The 20,773-nt window shown below is 37.3% G+C and overlaps 1 protein-coding gene across 4 annotated transcripts in view; it reads right to left on the bottom strand.

Annotated features, from left to right (window-relative positions):
* Positions 1 to 20,773, bottom strand: part of PDGFRA (platelet derived growth factor receptor alpha) — a 45,862-nt gene that overhangs the window by 7,708 nt on the left and 17,381 nt on the right. For all 4 annotated transcript variants that reach the window (XM_023506004.2, XM_003773248.3, XM_031942610.1 and 1 more), the window contains exons 4-18: positions 19,450 to 19,713; positions 18,302 to 18,432; positions 17,954 to 18,125; positions 17,666 to 17,855; positions 14,946 to 15,061; positions 13,640 to 13,766; positions 12,044 to 12,231; positions 10,740 to 10,834; positions 10,499 to 10,631; positions 6,093 to 6,197; positions 5,018 to 5,128; positions 4,402 to 4,555; positions 3,591 to 3,757; positions 2,046 to 2,161; positions 1,375 to 1,497 (exon numbers count right to left, since the gene is read on the bottom strand). In XM_023506004.2, coding sequence (XP_023361772.1) covers positions 1,375 to 1,497; positions 2,046 to 2,161; positions 3,591 to 3,757; positions 4,402 to 4,555; positions 5,018 to 5,128; positions 6,093 to 6,197; positions 10,499 to 10,631; positions 10,740 to 10,834; positions 12,044 to 12,231; positions 13,640 to 13,766; positions 14,946 to 15,061; positions 17,666 to 17,855; positions 17,954 to 18,125; positions 18,302 to 18,432; positions 19,450 to 19,713 — 2,192 coding nt within the window. The remainder of the gene's footprint in view (positions 1 to 1,374; positions 1,498 to 2,045; positions 2,162 to 3,590; positions 3,758 to 4,401; positions 4,556 to 5,017; positions 5,129 to 6,092; positions 6,198 to 10,498; positions 10,632 to 10,739; positions 10,835 to 12,043; positions 12,232 to 13,639; positions 13,767 to 14,945; positions 15,062 to 17,665; positions 17,856 to 17,953; positions 18,126 to 18,301; positions 18,433 to 19,449; positions 19,714 to 20,773) is intronic.

Raw genomic sequence — 20,773 nt, 5'->3', positions numbered from 1 at the left:
TTCTGCTACAAAGAATTCATTTTGAAGAATACTTAATTCCCCCAACTTTCATTTCCCTTTTTTTAAGTTGCTAGGGTTTGGGAGTTTTTTTGGGAGGGGGATTTTTGTTTTTTGCTTTTATACCTATATACTCCTCTCCTTTTATCCTCCCAGGACTTCATTTCTTCTAATAATTTTTTTATATTAAAAAATTTTCTGTAAAAATGATCAAACATCAAAAAAAAGGTCTGGATCTTGGGGTATACTATATCTAATCTTCACCCTTAACCCCTTTCTCCAAAGGAAAAAAATCCCCAATGGCATATTTGAGCCTAAAATGAGAAAACTGAGCAACTGGCAATGTACCCAAGGACTTTTGGGTAAATATCAACCAACTGATTTAGCCCATTGTAGCACAACTCTTTAGCTCAAGAAATCCACCAGCCTCAGTCTCAAATAGCAGAGATTGTAGGTGCATTCATATACCAGGCTTACTTTTGTACTTTTAGAGAAGGGTCAGAGGGAGCATTGAGGACTCTTGGTAATATGAGAGCCTAATTGTAGAGGAATGATCTGGTCTCCTGAATAGATCCCACTAAAGACATCAAAGTTTCTATGTTATCTTACTAATTCTCGTTAATGTTGCTGGGGGGAGGAGGGTTTAACGACATAGATAATTATTTTTATTAGATCACAAGAAAAATATAAACTCTACAAAAGTCAAGTGACTTATCCAAAATCAAAGTTGGAATTGTAGTGTCCAGACTGTTCCACCAGAAAACCAAATTACATTGAGTCACTGTGCCAAATGTTATGTGCTCTCTTCAGACATATACCCTAACCCTAAAATAGTCACAAATTGGAGAGAACCTCAGAAATCATCTAGTACAATTTATCCTTTCAAGGATGAGAAAACCAAGACGCAAACTGGGCTTGCCCAAAATAACATGGGTACTATTAAAAGTTATGATGTAAACTCAGAACTTCTGACATGCAGCTGAGAACTTTTCCCCATGTAACATGTTAATTCCTCTTCAAAAAGAATTAATTTGCAAGGCATCTGTTTTAGCCAAGGACTTTCTCTATTCTACTTGAATAGATAATATATGGCTGCAGAAACAAAATGACATCCTCTATCCATGGTTTTTGGCATAGCACCACCCACGTGAATTGCCAGAGAGCCTACTTAGCTATAAGAATGAAGTCATTTGTGAACATGACAGAAATGAACAGATCATGGCATAAAGTCATGTCTTAATCCATTCTGCTGGGCCCAGGGGAACTCTATTTCCAACATGAAATCACTATCTTTAGTTGTCCTGAAGAGCTGGGGTCTGTATTCTGGCAATTTCTAAAGAGAAAGGGAGAGACCAATTTAATGGACCAGATACTTACACTGCCCTTGGACACATAGTTGGAATCATGCATGATGTCTCTGGCCAGGCCAAAGTCACAGATCTTCACGATTTTTCCTTGAGCCAGAAGCACATTGCGAGCAGCCAGGTCACGGTGAACACACTGTAAAAACAGGTTCACCATGAAGGTTTGGTTCATGAAATGAGCTAAGAATATTACTACTTTATTCTCAATTCTAACCATGCCCCTAACTTCAAAAAGGGCTAGGGCAGCAAGATGGTGCAGTGGATAGAGCACTAGTCCTGAAGTCAGGGGGACCCGAGTTCAAATCTGGTCTCAGACACTTAACACTTCCGAGATATGTGACTGTGGGAAGTCACTTAACCCCAATTGCCTCAGGAAAAAAAAAAAAAAGACTATCTACTATGTCAAAGAAAGCAGAAGAGCCTCAACTTACTATGGTTTTCATGATAGATACTAAGGTCAATGGGGATGAGTGAGATAGCTATAAAAATTAATGGGAGATGAACAGATCAAGAATTCCCTTTCTACCTGTACCTTGATCTGTATAGTAACTTTCTCTCTATAGGAAAAATAAATTAACTTCTTTTATCTGGATTCTCTTTGCCCTTCCCCTAAAGGCTCACCTCTATCCCCAGCTCAAGACTGGATACTCATCGTATGTACCCTGTTCTCTTGAAAATACTTACATTTTTTGAAGCCAAAAACTCCATTCCTCGGGCAACTTGGTAAGTGAAGCTCAACAGATCCAAGAGACTGAGACCTTCGGAGCCGTCATCTGAAAGGAGGTTTTTGACTTCTGGATCTGTCATGATATAAGTGAAATTATTAGGGACAATTTCAATGACTAAATAGGCTAAGTAACAGAGATGAAGGAAGACATTCTTCCTACAGAAAGAATATTTAGATTCCCTCTCCAGAGAAAGTCATTACAAAAATGTCTCCTAGTTACTAGGGTCAATCTAAAGTTCCTCTTAAGAAAGGCTAAGTTACTGGGCAAGTAGGTAGTGCAGTGGGTAGAGCACCAGTCCTGAAGTCAGGAGGACCTGAGTTCAAATCTGGTCTTAGACACTTAACATTTCCTAGCTGTGTGACTCTGGACAAGTCACTTAACCCCAATTGCCTCAGCAAAAAAAAAAAAAAAAAAGAAATTAAGTTAATATTCTACAAACATTTAATATCCATCCAATTCTCAAATTTCTTCTTCAGTCTTGGTTATGAAATACTTCCCAATTACTCTTACCCCCCAAAGAAGACAGAAAGGAAATATACAATTACCCCAATGAAGACAAGTTTCCAGGCCAAAAAAAACACTACAAACTAAAAGTGCTATTTTCATGGTATTTGGTTCATATCTTCCTCTTTCCATATTTTGTAAAAAAAAAAAAATTAAATATCAATTTAGAAATGATAGCAATCCTCAAATCTGTGTTAAGTTTTGGTGTGGTTGAAATTTATCCATTTTTTTCCAGCTAGTATGACTTGGAATATTCTAAGAATTTTCAAGGAAGAAGGAGAAAGAACTGTGTCAACAGTTCCTAATCCTCCATTGAAATTTTTCAGGAATGAGAAAAGAAAACTCCAGCCATGTACTGATTTCTGCTGGCGAACTGAAGTCTGTAAAAGCAGCCTCTCACTGCCAACTTAGTCTAGGATTTAGAGTGACTCAGGTTCTCCTAACACTTAGAGCCAGGACTACCAGCTCTGCCTTGGAAGCATAGAGAAGGAAGTGCTGGCCTCCATCATTATCCTAGAATCATTTTTAAGAGGGGGTTATAAATTCAATCATTTGGCATCCAGAAGTCAAGTTTGTGAAAGTGGAGAAATAGAAAATATTATGTGGGTATTTTGTCTTGCAAATTTTACAAATATAGACTTCTACATGAGACTCAAATAAAGAGATGCATGTAAAGCATTTTGTAAGCTTTTAAATGTTATATAAATATATAAAATAAGTAATATTTATTATTATACCATAACAGCTAAAAATCCTGAGTGTTTTTTTATTATCATGTTTAAAATTCTCTGGGGTATGTCAGTATTGTATTATTCATTTTTTTTTGTATTATCTATTTTAATGGATGGGAAAACTAAGGTCCAATTCAGTTAAGATCAAATAATGAAAGCTAATCATCACTACTAACCAGGGTGATCATTTATCCAGAAAGCTGCCATTTATATATGGGAAGATTACTATATTCAAAGTAACTGCAGAAGGCCCTTTTCCCATTTACCTGACACAGATTTCTTTTTGTATGATGCTGGTCGGTCATACATCGATCTTTGAATATCTGAATATTTCGAGCCCTGTTTCCTTTCCAGCATGGGAACATACTGTGTGGTATCGGCTTGCTTCATGTCCATATAATCCCCATTGTTTTCGAAGGATAAAATGACATAGCTGTAAAAACATAAAAGTAAATGTGACCCAATCATCCCCTCCAACAGGTCAGTGACAAAAACTCTCTATCATGTTGTTGATGAAAACAACATTTAGCATCCTACACACAGCTGTCCACTAAAAGGATATTCTTAAGTACAGAGAGGACTCAATGAACCCTCACTTGGCATTTCAGGGCACTTCACATCTGGTCATGGATCTATGCTTCTACAAAGAGCATCACTTCTCTTGGCCCCACTGTAGACTCGAAGGCACAAAGAGACTAAATGTCCCTGGCAAGGAAATCCAGTAACAGCTGGCCGTGGAACTCGACACCCCAAGTTATAACTAGCTTCTGTTGTGCTTCCTTAGCCACACTACATTTGACAGAACTTAAGTCATCTTTAAGTGGCAATAGTCAAGTGGCTCCAAGAAACATTCTAGCTATAAAGTCTATTCAAATCAGTCAAAGTTTTCCGTATGATGCCATGATCGACACATGACTTGGAAGGATCGGTCCATTCCAACTGGACAGACTAGCTTGGAACAGTCATGGATCCGTGATCCAAATTTTGTTGGCAGATAAGCTAATAATGGTATCTATACTCTCAATCTGAAAAGACTTACAAATCGGTGAGCATTTAATACTCTTTGTCATCCCTCACCTCCTTGTGCTTTCATCAGCTGAATTCATCCCAAAGATATCTAGCTCTTTCTTTGCCTTCTCTGGATGGTGGCTCAGGAAATTGTCTCTGTTCTTATGCAGATAGTTGACCAAATCCCCATAGAAGCAATATTCAGTGATGATATAAATGGGACCTAGAAGAACAAGAGAGAAGTTGAGAATGATTAACAATGAAGAACAATTTTTAGAACCAAAAAAAAGTACCAAATAATGATTTCTTGAGGCAATACTCTGGTTTTTGCTCCAAGACAGTAGAACTTTAACATATCTTATAAGACTTCTTTCAACCCATAAAGAAACACTCATTTAATGGGGGGTGTATGTATGTGTGCGTGCATTGTGTGACTGTGCTGCGTGTGTGTGCGCATGTTGGTATATGTATGTGTATAGGGTATGTGTGTGTGAGAGAGAGAGACAGAGAGAGAGACAGAGAGAGAGAGAGAGAGAGAGAGAGAGAGAGAGAGAGAGTGTGTGTATGTGTATGTGTGTGTAAGTTGGGGGGAAGAGGGAGAGAAGGGAGGTGGGGAGGGGATTGCCACATTTGATCGCTTTCAAAATCACAGACAAAATATTTGCTCCCAGATCCTCAAGCCTACCTGACTTGGTACAGGCTCCTAGAAGATTTACAATATTTAAATGAGGTCCCAGGTGAGTCATAATCTTGAGTTCTGACATGAGGGCCTGTTTTTCACTGGATCTGGCTGTGGCTGTTGAGAAGTAAAGCACATCATTTAGGTTGAACTATAATCTTCTCTGCTTGCAAAAGACCCATACTATATCATTAAAGTCAAAAAATGCATTAATCCTGTCATCTTGCACTGTTTTATTTATACGCTGTCTAGAGAGGGACTGGACAAAAGTTCAATTTAAGGATGTCTTTGGAGGGAGAGGGAAGCTAGGTATCCAATCCCTAACCTTTGTGGTAAAGAGAAATCATTTAAATAAACTCCTGATGTTTCATGATATTGATGGAGATGAAGTAAAGGAGGAAGAAGACAACCAAAATAAACGAAATACATTAAAAATAATAAATATGATGTGATCTTCTGGTCCCAGGTTCCCAGCATGCCCTAGGTGGTTCCCCTGAGGCAAATGTATAGGAGGACACAGAGGAAGGACAAACAAGGATGTATTACAATCTGCTTCATTAGAGGGAATAAGAAAATTGATGAACTCATAGAACCATTGGGGTATTAGAAGACATTAAAACTTTTTATCTTCCTTCCTCAACTTTTAACAAGTATAATAATAGAAAAATTAATATATTCAAATTTCATTTCATTGATTTTCTCTGATCACCTTAGTGAATATAAGATATAAAATATCCAAAAAATAAAAAAGAATGGTTAAAAAAGAGAAAATTAATACTTTTCCAACTAAGATATGGTGAATCAATGATCAGTACTACAATATACTCATCTAAATAAAATAAGTTTCCTTAAAATGTACGATGTACAGCAATGTTTTCTTTTATTTTTATGAAACACTGGCTTCAAAATGTTGATAAATTTGCCAAAAAAGGAATGCTCTGAGGAAAAAAAAGACTCCTGAGATTTGGAAGTAACTACTATAATGTTCAGACTGATTTAATGATTAAATTTTCCTATATTATTTTCATGATGTTGGAAGCAAGCTAAAAGTATATATATTTTTTAATGCTGCCATATTTACGTTTTAGCATTTTCACGGCCACCTTCATCACAGGCTGGGAACGGCTTAATCCGTATGCAGTCCCTTCGACCACTTTTCCAAACGCACCTGAGCCCAGGATTCGGCCTAAAGGAAACATAAATAATTGGTTCAGTCAAGTGTTACAGACACATCACCTTAGCTTTATTTACTACCCTTCAGCGTTCCCAAATGTGTAAGTGATGTGAGTGAACATAATTATTCCTCCAACATCTTATGTCAAAAACAGAACGGAGGCCTTAGAGAAAAGCATTAGAATAATTACTTTAATCATATGGCATTAGCAAGGAAAAGACAACAGAGAGAAATGAGACTACAGTCATTACCGACGGCATTACAGCATAAGAGCTGTGACTGGCTGGGACAAATGGGGCTTTTCCTCAGAATGCTGAAACTATGCTCCCTGTGGTGACTGTCACCTCCCATTTCAACTCATCACCAGGCTGAAACCCCATTCAGGGAAATTATTCAAGGTCCTACTGACATGGTATTCCTCTTAGATGGCAAGTTCTTTCCCAAATACAAGGGGACAAGTATCAGAGTGTCCCTTTTCTCATCCACTGCCTCCCTGATGAACAATTTTTGTCCCAAGGGAAAATATCCAGTTATAGCTCTACAAGTTATCTCATCGAGTCAAGCTTCCATAGACCGACCTTAGCTACTTCTCATTCATCAAGCACCTTCATGTGCATCCTTCAAAAAGTTCTCTAGTTCTCCCTACACCTGTTTTTCTTCACAAAAATATAATAGTGATCTTACTTATACTCTTACTGTCAAGAGAGTCTATGTTTTCTGTTTCTCTAAATTTCCCCACCTTTTTCTTTAATAACAATTCCCCTCAAAAAATCCTATTCATTTTTAATAAATATTCATGCACAATTTCAAGAAGACACTGACTTCCTCCAATATATGCATCCACTCCCCACCCACTTCACAGGATGTATATAGGATTATGCTAATCACCATGGAGAAAAGTGAAAGGGGTGATTTCCACACCCTGGAAGAGCTTATAGGCTAAAAGGGAAGTTTCCAATGGTGAAAAGATCAATAGGCATTCAAGGGCTTCTGGTCAAGTGTACTTTGCTTTACATAAAGATGTATTTGTACTAAGATAGACAGATAGATATATAGATAGAGAGATGGATGACATATTCATCCATCTCTCTCTCTCTTTCTCTCTCTCTCCATCCATCATCAATTGCATTTTAAATGCCTGCAGAACTTGCTATTTAAACAAATCCAATAAAAAAGAATCTGTTTATAAATGTGAATAATCTTATCTACTTAGCACTTTATCACATGCTGTCTTGTTCTCTGAGTGTTTGTGATATGGTTAGCTGCTTGAGGACAGGAGTTGTCATATATTTTTGCCTTTAAGAAAAAAGCACCTTCACAGTACTTGACATCTCATATTTACCTAGTTGATAAATTGACATTTTAAAATATATTGGACCTAAAACTATCTGCATCTATGATTCTCTAGTGGCTATTTAAATTCTTATAGATTTAATAGAGTAATATCTTATTATTCCAGACAGGAATTAAGCAAACTACAACCTATATTGCTATTGTATTTTAAAATGTAAAAACCATTACTAGCTCAAAAGACCATGGAAACATATGGATATGACCATCAGGCAGTAATCTATCCACCCTTTCCCCTCCCCACATCTAAATTAATGCCAAGAATTTAAATTCACAAAAATAAAATGTAGATTAATAGAGTGTAAAAAATGGTCTTCTTTGTAAACTTTGGAAGAATTGTTGACAAATATTCATGGTAGTCTGCTCACAATTAGAAAAAATGAGTTATGATCTAACTTCTGATACTAGGTCAGTATAGGGGCAAAGTTTCCTAAAAGAAGGAAATTCTTTAGAGATTTAGGAAATGCGGGTTCCTGAAATGTCAAAGATCATGGAGTTACAAAGATCTGGTAGTATGAAAAACACAGGACTCGCTTAGGAAGTTCAATGTTGGCCAGCTTTGACTGATCGGTTAATATATGAGCTTTCAGTAACTCTATATCTGCTTTTAACCAAGAGATCATTATATACGTCAACTACAATACTGTATGAAGATGTATTCTGACGGAAGTGGATTTCTTTGACAAAGAGACCTAATTCAGTTTGAATTGATCAATGATGGACAGAAGCAGCTACACGCAAAGAAAAAACACTGGGAAATGAATGTAAACTGTTTGCATTTTTGTTTTTCTTCCCGGGTTATTTCTACCTTCTGAATCCAATTCTCCCTGTGCAACAAGAAAACTGTTTGGATCTGCACACATACATTGTATCTAGGATATACTAGGACATATTCAACATATATAGGACTGCTTGCCATCTAGGGGAGGGGGTGGAGGGTGGGAGGGAAAAATCGGAACAGAAGTGAGTGCAAGGGATAATGTTGTAAAAAAAAAATTACCCTGGCATGGGTTCTGTCAATAAAAAGTTACTATAATAATAATAATAATAAAAAACTCTATATCTGCTTTTTGTTCTTAACTCTTTTTCCTTGGTAAATAAAATCCCTACTGAGGTCGATTGGAAGTTGAAATTTAAAAGGAGGAGTCAGATGAATACTCTACATAGGAGAATTAGGCTAGCAGAGAAAATATGGGGGAAATGGGGGAAAAAGAAATTAGAGTGTATTAAGACATCCATCTATCTATCAAGCCCCCGAGTTAGTCTCATTGAAAGAACCAAAGAAGAATGAACAAGGGACCCCCAATCCCAGAATGATTAAGGTGATCCATTAGCCCCTCGCCTGTCTTAGAATAATGGAATCTAAGGGATTCCTTTATTGAAACACAGTACTATCTTTAGCCATTAACTTTAATAGTATGTTCAGTTCTAACAGTTGCAATTCCAGCATTGTTATGAATAATTAGCTCCAATTCAACTTAGATTTTATATAGAAAAGATTTTGAACCCAAATTTCTGTAGAGGGAAGTTTTAAATTGGAAAATTATCTGAATAAAGCTACATATCAATGCTTAATTGAACTGGCATCAGCATAATTACCCATGTTATTGGGGTTGCTACAAACTCAATCAGCATTTTACTTCTGTGAATTTAAATTCATTTTTTCCCCATATTTTCATTAATTTTCAACTTCCTCAATCAGAATTATAACAAAGGTGAAGAAAGTGATATATTTTCCTTTGATGCACAAAGATGAGGGAACAGAAAATGCAACTCCACTCTCTCAATCAGAACATGCCTGATGTGGATAAATATATATAAAGGTGATCTAACAAATATTCAAATAAGAATAAGGAGGTGCAGTTTTTATCTTCTTTGCCATGGGCACAAAATTACCTAATTATTGTGCTGTGCTTATCTGTCATTCTATTTATCTATCATCCATCCATTCATCCAAGCATCCATCCGTCCATCCATCCATCTATAGAGAGAATTTGTTTCCTGAGAGCTTTGTTTGAAGATGGGACCACTTAGAATGCAGTATTTAAGATTGGATCAAGCAGCTATGGAGGGTCAAAATTAAATTCAGCATGTGATTCATAAATGTTGCAAACAAGATCAATGTACAAGATTCATTTAGTATCTTCACATTAAGTACTAGCCAAATACTGATGGTAGCACCAATAGCTTTCACAGTGAGGCTTTCTGACGTTCTACATTCTTTCATTCACAATTTGATAAAAACATATTCTCCCTGGATTAAAGTGTTTTTACTTCATCTAATCACAAGTTTGAAATGGAAAGTTGGTAATGAGTTTTAGCTTTCATATTGGCTGTTTTAATTTTTCTTACTTAGAAAAATCCCATAATTTTTTTTTGACAGAAGGAACATAAAAATGTTCAGAATGTATTGGATCAAAATATCTTTAGTGGTTGCCTTCATTTGTATATCATCTGTTCCGTTTTAGTTACAGAAATATATTTTGCTTCATTTTCTGTTATTCCCAATGAAAAGCCATCGGATAGATGTTTTGCCAGGCCTCCACAGAGTCTTTTTCCTTTGTCTGAATTTCTTTAACTATAATTTGCTTGGCAACATGATGAAAAAAAAAATTACTGCTGTGATTCAATAACATGGATCTTTCTGAAAGCAAATTTCCACAGCAGTATCCAGCCAGGCTTTTCCCGTATCTTGCCTAGGAGGACTTACTTCCCCTCATAGCTTCAAGGAATATAGTGGAAAATCCTATAAAGTCTAAAATCAAAACATACCTCCTCTTCTGATTACTACCTGTGAGACACATTGGTCAATTTATTTATCTCTTGGGTCTTTATCTTTTCAAGTGTAAAGGGAAAGGTTTAGACTAGTTTCCTTTCCATGTCTTGATCTATGACCCCATGAAATATCAAAGCTCTTTCTCAATCCCAGGAATGTTAAGATGTCAGGCAAAGAAAACACATACCAAGGACTAGCCCATCTCTAGGAAACTCCCATCTTGAATCATAAGGCAGTTGCATTGGATCCACATAAATGTACTCGTGGCCATCAGGGCTAATGGACTCAATAACTCTCCATCGAATTTCATACCTCGGTTTCTGCAATTGAAAGGGAGAACCACTTTAGAAGTTGGTAGATTAGTAGAAAAGAATATTTATATTTATATGTAGCATCATTAGCTGGGCTGTTCTGTTACTGATACTCACCTGTTTCCATATGACAATCAGGATAATGAGGGAAAAGATGACAATCACTAGTAACACAAGGACCGAGGCAGCCACTGTCAATTCTGAACGAATAGCTGAAGAATAAGGAGAAATTTACTTAGAATTTCCTCATGGACCTTTGTCACTTCTTTTTTGGAAGATCCCTTGACTTCCTGCTTATGTAAGCTATAGAAGGAAGCCAAAAGGTTTTTGTCCACCCATTTTATTTTTTTGCTCATTTCCCATATGTAAGAAATAAACAAGAACCCACATTCTTCAACCTTCAGCCTCTTTATGAAGTTCTTCCTATTGTAATACTCTCCATCATCCCATCCTCCCCTCCAACCCTTTATCCTAATAAGGTAGGAACATCATGGATTGACAATAAGAAACCAAAGTTGGAAGGAGTCAGATTTTATTCATTAGGCTCCCATAAGGTTCTTCTTTCAGGGTTCTTCCAACAGAGACACTTCAAGGAACAAGTCCCTCTTGTGGAGTTCCCACAACACAAATCCAGAAAGTGCATGATTTTATAGTGCCTTTTGCTCTTCCCCTAACCCTTAAAGAGAGAAGAAAGAGAAAAAGAGAGGAAGGGGAGAGGAAAAGAGAGGAGAGAAAGTGAGGAAAAGAGAGGAAGAAGGAAAAAGAGGAGGAGAAAAAAAAGGAAAAGAGAAAGAAAAGGAGATAACCCTTTTGCATACTCCTCAGCTCATTTTAAATTAGCTTGAATTCCTGCTCTGTACCAAGTATCCAATAAAACTGCCACTTGATCATGCTATTAGTTTAGAGTTTTTCCTAATAATCTTGACCCTGGTTACTTTTAATCTCTGTGCTGTTGCAAAGCTATGTGTATATGTGGTAGAGACCTGTGTCTTTAAGTCTTGAGCATTTTTTAAATAAGAATTCCAAAAAATTTTAATTCTGCCAGTGGCAAAGAAATCATCAAAAATGAAAGAAGTGACTAAAATATTTCACAAAATTTTCAAGCTGCATTCAGGTGGCAACAAAAGGTACAAAACTGGCCTTGCAAACCAAGCTCTGACACCAATTGGCTTTACAAATCATACAAGTCATTTGGCCGCCTTGGATCTCCATTTTCTCAGATGGAACTATTACCCATAAACCCTACTACACTGCCAGGAAAAAAGCTTTGTCAACTCAGGGAATGCTTGGGAATGGGAGATGAAAGCTGAGACTCCAGCCAATAACCCTCCTTCCCCCAATTCCATAAGATTCATTAGAGAAGAAGAGTGGGCTGCTCGAGGCTATTCATGTTTCCACTAACCGAGCGCCACCTAACTCACCAGGAGCCACGAGCTTCAGTTCCCGGCTCACTGTCCCAAGCGAGTTCTTCGCTAGGCATCGTACGGCCATGGTGTCTTCAATTTTGTCGAAGGTCACTTGGCTCTTCACCACGCTACTATCGTGTTTCTGTGTGATTATATCGGACATGTTGCTGGCCAAGAGTGTCCATGAAGTTTCATTATTACACCTGCACAAGAGAAGAAGAATATACATAGTTGAATTTGAGTCATTAAGGCCAGTGGAGCAGATAATCCAGAAAAATGGTTCCTTTGCCCACAGAAGGACTTTCTGGGAGTCATATGATTATCTTAGTTTATGCTAAGTATAACGAGGGGCAGTTAGGTGAGGCAGTGGATAGAGCACTAGTTCTGAGTCAGGAGGATGCGATTTAAAATCTGACCTCAGGCACTCACTAGGTGTGTAACCCTAAGCAAGTCACTTAACCTGAATTGGCCACACACACATACACAAAATATAATGGAAGCAGTTGTATTTGAGTCGGACATTAGCCATATAGTCTCTCTACCTGTTTGAACCTGGACATGTCAACCTCTCTGGGTCTTGGATTTCTCATCCGTAAAAGGAAGTTAAATAGCTGCCATCCAATTGTGCCTTCCAACTCTAAGTTTAAGCTCCTATGAGCACTGAGAAGGAAGCTGTCCTGAATCGAGTTCTGCTGGGTAATTATTAGCTGGAAATTTACTTCTTCCTTAGCACGAATCAGTTGCTCATCTCTAAAGTGGGGTTTACAACCCTCCAATCTATCTCCCAAAGTGGAAATAAGTTTAAGATGATATGAAATTGCTATATAATTATTAGTAGTACTATTAACATTTCTAAATACCAATATTGTTAACATTATTATTAAAACTCTATTTATCAATGGGAAGTTTAAGAAGCAAAATGTTAAAGTGATTGACATGCTAGCATCATAAACTGTACCCATCCTTTGACCAAGAGATACTATTACTCAGGAATTTATAGATTAGAGAGCCATATAAACAAATGAGAGCTAATAATACTGAGAGCAAAATTTTTTTAAAAATACTACTCATTCAAAATCTTGTAATTCAAATATTTCCCACCCCTTTGAAGAAAGCCTTTTGATTACTTTCCTCTCCAACGATACAATGGCCACGCTGTTCCTAGACACCCATTTTCCAGATGAATTTGTCAGGCCAGAGAAGAGACTGGAGTACATTAATGAATACAAAATAGATCATTTAAATTATATTAAGTTTAAAAGGTTTTGTACAAAGAAAACCAATCTAGACAAGATTAGGAGGGAAGCAATAAACCAGATGCAAAGACTGATCCCCTAAAATCACATCAGATGGCTGGTGTTTTCTCTCTGCTGACTGCAGAGATGCTCTTTTTTATCCCTTCTTACCCACAAGATAAACCAATCATAATTTCCAGTAATAATTTCCTCTTTAAGCAAGAGTTCAAATAAAGATGAATTGGGTCAATAAGACCTTCTTCAATCACAGACAGTGTGATTCTGAGGCTTCCCAGAAGTCACACACGAGAGAAAAACTCATAAGTAAATGTGGTGGGTACTGGATGAAAAGAGAAAGGAGTAAGTGGCTTCTTACTTTGTAATATCCTTGCAAATCATCCATTCCACATTTGGAATTGGAGTCCCTTCTGCTACACATTTGACCATCTGACCACCTGCAGAGCCATGGTTGTCATCCTCCAGGTCCAGAATAGAAGCAGGAACTAAAAGACAAGGTTGAAAGACATCAACCCATTGCTTCTCATGGCACAGGTAGTTGATGAGAACAAGAGAAAATAAATGTTCAGAGCTCATAGGTTCAAATGTGATACCCTCATAGGAGAAAAGATGGGAGTGCTAACTACTCATCAGTGAAATGGGAGTACTAACTTAACTACTTATCAGTGCAAACAAACCCAGCTCCAGAGAAAGTTTCAGAATATGGCCCATAATTCTCTTCTAGAAAGAGCAAAAACTTAGAGGACCTGGGATTATTAAACATGAAGTGGGAATGGGAAAAACAAATCTTTTTTCAATTTAATTTATATCATGGTGCTCAACTAAACTATTCTCCAAGATGATTCTGTATGTCCACTGAAGTCCCTCGCAACTGTGCAATTCTATGGTTCCGTGACTTTCAATGCAGCTATAAGAGCTGAATAATTCTGAGAAGATAATTTTCAAAGAGCCTTTAAGTGTAGCATTAATCTTCAGTTACCAAAATAATTCATTCTTTGCCCATCTGGAAATTCCCAAGATTGAAAAATGTTAGTTCATCAGAGGAAAATGGACCACTTGGGCTCTATATTATGCCCAGTTTGGTAGATCACCTTGTGTAATTCTGAAAGAGCTGGTGGTCTCTATATGTGACCCACACTCTGGCATCTCAGCAAAGTTCCAATGTCCTTTTATGAGATTTGTGAGGGTCAGATTTAGTTTGGGAGTAGGATCATTCTGGTCAATAACCACTGTAGAATGTCCATTTGTGTTTCAGCCACAGATCGTAGGAGACACAGGAAAGGCTAGTACCAGGCTCTTTTCTGAATTCAAAACCATTCCCCAGAGAGCTATACATATCCATTGGAGGATGAGGGACTCTGCTGCCCATTCCTCTAGTTGGTAGGCTCTAGAGGCAGAGACTGGCAGCTATTTTAGGATTGCATTGGTACTGAAACCCTGTCTCAGAGTGGCTCTGGACTCCCAAAGCCACCCGGGTCAAGAAGACCTGGCAGACATCTCCTAGCCCAATGGTGTCACTAGTCCCTGGTGCCACTTGGGGGTTGGCCATCAGTGGCTCTGATCTTCTCTACCTGGGAGAAAAAAGGCAAGAAGCCAAACATTCCTTGAGATTAAATGTCATTATTCTTATGCCATATCAACCCCAAATCATTTACTTGACTTACCCTGAATTGTAAGTTCAAAAGTATAGTTCTTAATATCATCCTCATTTTGAGCCATAATTGTATAATATCCACTATCTTCTTCCTTAGCACGAATCAGTTTTAATTTGCTTTGATATCTGTAAAGAAAGGGATTTTTTAAAGATTCATTTCTACTTCAAACATTAGAAAAATAAATCCCCATCATCTTTTTTTGATTTTTTAAAGCTCAATCATCTTTATGAAAGTAATAACAGTTACAGATTTCAATGAATAAATGATTTGAAATATGTATTGTGTGGAGACCAGCTCATGTTTTTGTGCTCACAACATCTCTTTTCCAAAATTCCCAGTTTGCTGATACTCAAAAGACCAGAAACGAATGATATATATGGAACTCTGGGAAATGACCACAGATAGAACATCAGGGGAAAGCAGACACATTCACATTCTACCTCGGCAACATGTAAGATGAGGGACAATGGATTGAGCCTTCTGAGGCTTGTTCTCCTCTGAGCTACCATGGAGCAATGGAAAGAGTGCTGGCTTTACAGTCAGAGAATTTTACTTTGCACTGCAGCTCTGCTATTGACTAGCTGACACTGGACAAGTTATTTAAGCTCTCTGGGTTTATGAATCTATGAAATGAGAGGGCTGCCGGTTATTTTTACCTTCTTTCTAAATCTGGTTTTTCTTGTGCAACAAGATAACTGTCTAAATATGTACACATATATTGTATTTAACATATACTTTAACATATTTAACATGTATGGGACGCCCTGCCATCTAGGGGAGGGGGTGAGGGAAAGGAGGGGAAAAGTTGGAACAGGTTTTGCAAGGGTCAATGTTGAAAAATGACCCATGCATATGTTTTGTAAATAAAAAGCTGTTTAAAAAAAAAAAAAAAAAAGGAAAGAAATGAGAGGGCTGAATTGAGATCCCTCTGAGGTCCCTTTCAATCCTGAATCTATGCCCTCTTCCGTACAGAAAGGAGTAAATAATACTTGAACTACCTATCTCACAAGGTTACATAAGGAACCATATCAAACTTTTACCTTAGTTCCCTCCTTTCTTCAAAAAATGTGTTTCTCTTCCAGTGATTTCATAGAATGAGCTGTTATGATATTCTTCCCTGACTCTTAAAAGCCCTCATAATTTCATAATTCTACAATCCAAGATTTTCTACTTAAAACAGATCATGCAATATAGTATAACATGCTGATCTAAACCTAAGAGATCCTGCTATCATGTGCTCCCCAAACACGCCCAGCCGTCAAGCTTACTATCCTTTCTATACTGGAGGATTCTTTGACTCCCTTCTCTCACCTGGGTTTGGTGAGTCTGTTTTACATTCAGCGTTAATTTTGGTTCTCACATCATATTTAATTTTTCAGATGCGGTATCAAGAAAATTTCCAAGGCCTCTCACCTAGGAATAAAACTGAACATTTTCCACCCCTCCTTAGTTACAGTTTTGATACAGAGATGATAAATTTAGAATATAAGAATTCTGTCCTCTGTTCTTCAATCTCCTAAAAGACATCCTGAGATTTGTCAATCACTATCCTGCCTGGGCAAGACAATTCAGATATTTTCTATGAATCCTAGGAGCTCACGGCCAAAAGTGTTTCTCCTCATAAACTGCAGAAGGAATTTTTTTCAGGCAGAGAAAAATATGTCACATCTTGAGCATGAAATTTGTTAGATATCAAAAAGGGCTCTTTTTCCAGAGAGCTTTGCTACTGAGATTTATTTCTACCTCTCTCTAGAATGGATTGTGATCTTGACTAGATACAAGGGTCTGGACTAGCTGGCCTTTAAAAAATACCTTTTATCCTAGCATTTATTATTCTAATTTTAGAGATCCTAGAAAAGCCCTCAAAAAAGACTATATAGTATTTTCCCAGACAGGTAAGGGTACAGTAGAGAGAAAGCTGGCCTTGGGAGTCAAACCGAAATCTAAACTCAGATATTTGCTAGCTATGGGACCTGAGCAAGTCACTTAAATTGTTTGCCTCAGTTTCCTCATCTGTAAAATGTGGATAACAACATTTATATCTCAGGGTTGTTGTGAGAGTTAAATGAAATAACATTTGTAAAGTATTTTATAAACTTAGTGCTGGCTATTAGTATTATTGCTATTCTTATTACTTTTAGACTAATAACTTATTGTTATTCCCTAGTTTACAGATAACACACAGAAAGTAAGGAGGTAAGAAGTTAAGGGCCCACAACTACTTGCGTAGCAGAGAGGGAAACGGAATCCAGATGTCCTGCCTCTTTTGCTATTCTACCAAACCATGTTGCCTCATATTAACTGAGCCAGTGAAGTCTTCTTAATTATTCATTAGCAATGCAGAGGTGCCATATACCATGCAGGGCTGTAGGCTCTTCGACAATATGTTAAATCCAAGTGGCTCCAATCCTGCTGCCCTTCTCCGGGCCAAAATTCCACCAGACAGCTGGATCTGGCCATCTGTTTTCAACTGGAGGAGAGGTTTTTACAACTTATGGCTCTTTCTAATGTAATCATTAAATACTTACCAGGGTGCCATTAACTTATTAAAAGGTTTGAGGCAAAGGAATCTTGTCTTTTATGCTTCATAACCCAGCTTATGGCTCTTTGAACTGATTTCATTTCTAGTCTGGGTCATAAGACATGTACAATTCCCTTACTAGGAACACACATAAAAACAGAGGCAATGGGCACGAGGAAAGACTTACTTGGGAAAGGTCTCTCTTTACCTTATTTCCTGGATCTTATCTAAGCCAGTGATGATTTCGGTCAGATTCTCAATTACGGTCATATTGTCCTTAAGCCAGAATATCTTTGGTGGTGGATACGCTTGCACATCCACTACAAAATGGCGGACTTCATGCAAGTTAATGGTTTCCATCTGACTGAAGTTGGGTTTGAGCTCAATAAATCCCTTCTCTATAAATGGAAAGGTTCCCATTAATTAAGAATTGCCACAAAGTACAGGGGGTGTCATTGCTGGGTGAGACTTACAGACAGAAAGGGTCAAATCGTACCATGAACAGAAATGGTGACTTTCTTAATTTCCTTAGTTTCCTTGGTAGCATGACGGGCAGCACATTCATAGTCTCCACTATCTTTCACTGTCACCTTAGGGACCGTCAGCGTGTACACCAACTTGAGAGATGGAACTTTGATCTCATCAACTTTCAAAATGCCTTTGTTTTTCTATATCATAAAGAAAGGGAAATTGCCTTAAAATTGTCTATCTCCAAGAAATGGAAAGAGTACTTTTGACCTATCAGACTCAAAAAACTTAATTGGTAATCAAAGAACAGATAGCTCCCTAGGATCTGTTTCACCCACATGGAATTATGTTGAATGACGACCTGAATGATACATACCACTTTTCCTGGATAATTCCACTGAAGGTCAACCACTTCATTGTGCAAGACAGCACAAGTTACAACAAGAGTCTCTCCTGTTTTGTAAACAGTTTTCATTGCCTCTATCTCAACTTCAAGCTCTGGAGTAGCTAGAGGGAAAAAATAAATTACAGAAAGATGGATACAATGCAATATATAGATATTGTATATAGACAGATAGAATAGAATAAACAAAGGGAATCCTGAATGAGTAACTAACAAGTTACTATCATTAGCTGAAGTTTAAGGTCTCCTTTAGTTTTAAAGATTTTTCAATCCAAATTTAATTGCTTTTATTATTATTTAAAATAGTTAAGTAATATTCAATTCATTACCTTTTGGGCAAATACATAAATAATTATATGTGTGGATACAAAGGTATATACATATATAATATACACATATAAATACATATATCTCTGCAAATGATTTTGTCATGGCAAAAAAAGCTCTTGAAACGAACTTTTCTGGCTTGGTACACATATAAAATTTATAGCTGGCCCCATAAGAATACTCTGACTTTATTTTGTACATGGCACATTTGGTACAGTCATCCAAAGAGACTGTAAGCTTCAAACAAGAGCAAGAGATAAGTTTAGAAAAGAGGTGTAAGGCTCTTTCTTTTCTTGCATGGAATAATTTGCTGAGCTTGAAGGGGGAAAAGCAAATTTATTATTCAACGGTAATTGTTTTTTAAATGAACGGGATTCTGCTATATCAAGACCTGAATCTGATCAGTCTAGGTGAAATTGATACAAGTCTTAATCCTTTACTATGCTTAACATATGACATGATCTACTAAAATGACAGCTTTGACCACTAGTATCAGGGAAGTCATATCTCAACTAATCAAAACCCAACAAAAGAGATGATTCAATTAATTACGTTTATGTACCCCAGATTAATTATATTTTTGTATCACAGATGTAAGATATGGAGATAAATACCCTTCCAAATTTTCCATATAAAAGATTTAGTTTAAGAATAAAAGCTACTTACAGGGTTTTTTGGAGGGAGAGATAAGGGCAGGAAGAGGGAGGAAAAAAGAGAAAGGGGGTGAGGAATATGAGAGACATATATGTGAGAAGGAAAAAGGACAGAGGAGAAGGAAGAAGGCGAAAACCTACCCGTTATCGTATAAATGTTGAAAGGAATTGTTTGGAATTGTTTCCCTTTGATAACTGTTTCACATTTGAATTGTCCCATGGCAAAGTCTCCAATAAAACCTTGTCTGCTATCATAGAAAGCATGGACCACTTTTTCTTCACTGTTGAGTAGAATCACTTGAGCTTGAGGATCAGTTGTGCGACATGGAATAGTGACAGAATCATGTTCCTCCGCAAAAATTAAATGATCAACCATGGCTGAAGGTACGAAAGGAACATCTGGATCTGTTGTAAACAACAACACAAAATATTAGTCTTAATTGCTGCACAAGCATCCAGAAGATGTGGTTTAAAGGCTCACAAATAAGGGGAATTGCAGTCAACTGTCAATCATAAATTATACCAATCTACTTATAATCTAAAAATACTGACGATGCACACATATATTAGCCAGAAATTCACTACTCATCCTCAAAATAAGTATTATATGTTCTGTCTTCATCTTAGGAAATACAGGGGTCTCCAACAGAAGCATAGAAGGATTTAACAGACTAAAAAGACCTGAGTCAAGGTTGCATCTAAGGCTTTGAAAAGCAGTACAAAGCAAAGAGATGGGAGATAGAGATAGAAGGAACAGCATCAATCAGGATGGCCAGAATAGAAGGAGGAAAATAAAAGGCCTGGAAAGGTAGAATATGGTTAGGATATGAATCACAGGACCAACAGGACTTTATATTTGGTACTAGAGGTAACTAGGAGCAACCATGAAAGACAACACGGTCAGACTCATAGGAAATTGGTCGAAGAGGGGAGAGACTTAAAGCAGGAACACTCACTAGGAAGTATTACAATAGCCCTGGCGAGAGGCGCTAAGGAGCTAAATAAGTGGTACCGATGGGATTGTGAGAATGATTTGGCAATGGATTGAACATGCAGGGACAGTGAGGGTAGAGAGGTTAAGTTTTGATTAGTTGAGATGTGACTTCCCTGACTAATACCAGGGAAGTGGTCAAGGCTGCTATTTGAGTAAATTATGTCATACATTAATCATAGTAAAGGGTTAAAATTGGAAAGATGGGGATAGCCTCAGCAGTTATAGGGAAACTGGGAAGGGGGAATGGTTTAAGAGGGAAAGACAATAAATTCTATTGTAGACAGGTTGAATTTGAGGACAGTGTATTTGGTTTGAGGAGTCCCAAAGGCGAGTGGTATTATGGAGCAGTAGTTCAGTAGAGAGACTGAATAATAAATATATAGAACTAGACCTGCTCCCAGGAGAAATGATAATCAAACTTACAGGAAATGATGAGATGACCAAGAGAGATAGAGGAAGAAGAGAAGAGAA

This window comes from Sarcophilus harrisii, chromosome 6, assembly GCF_902635505.1.
Source record: "Sarcophilus harrisii chromosome 6, mSarHar1.11, whole genome shotgun sequence".
In the NCBI taxonomy this organism is placed as follows: domain Eukaryota; kingdom Metazoa; phylum Chordata; class Mammalia; order Dasyuromorphia; family Dasyuridae; genus Sarcophilus; species Sarcophilus harrisii.
The sequence above is the reverse complement of the archived record's forward strand: the minus strand, read 5'-3'. Positions and strand labels throughout refer to the sequence as shown.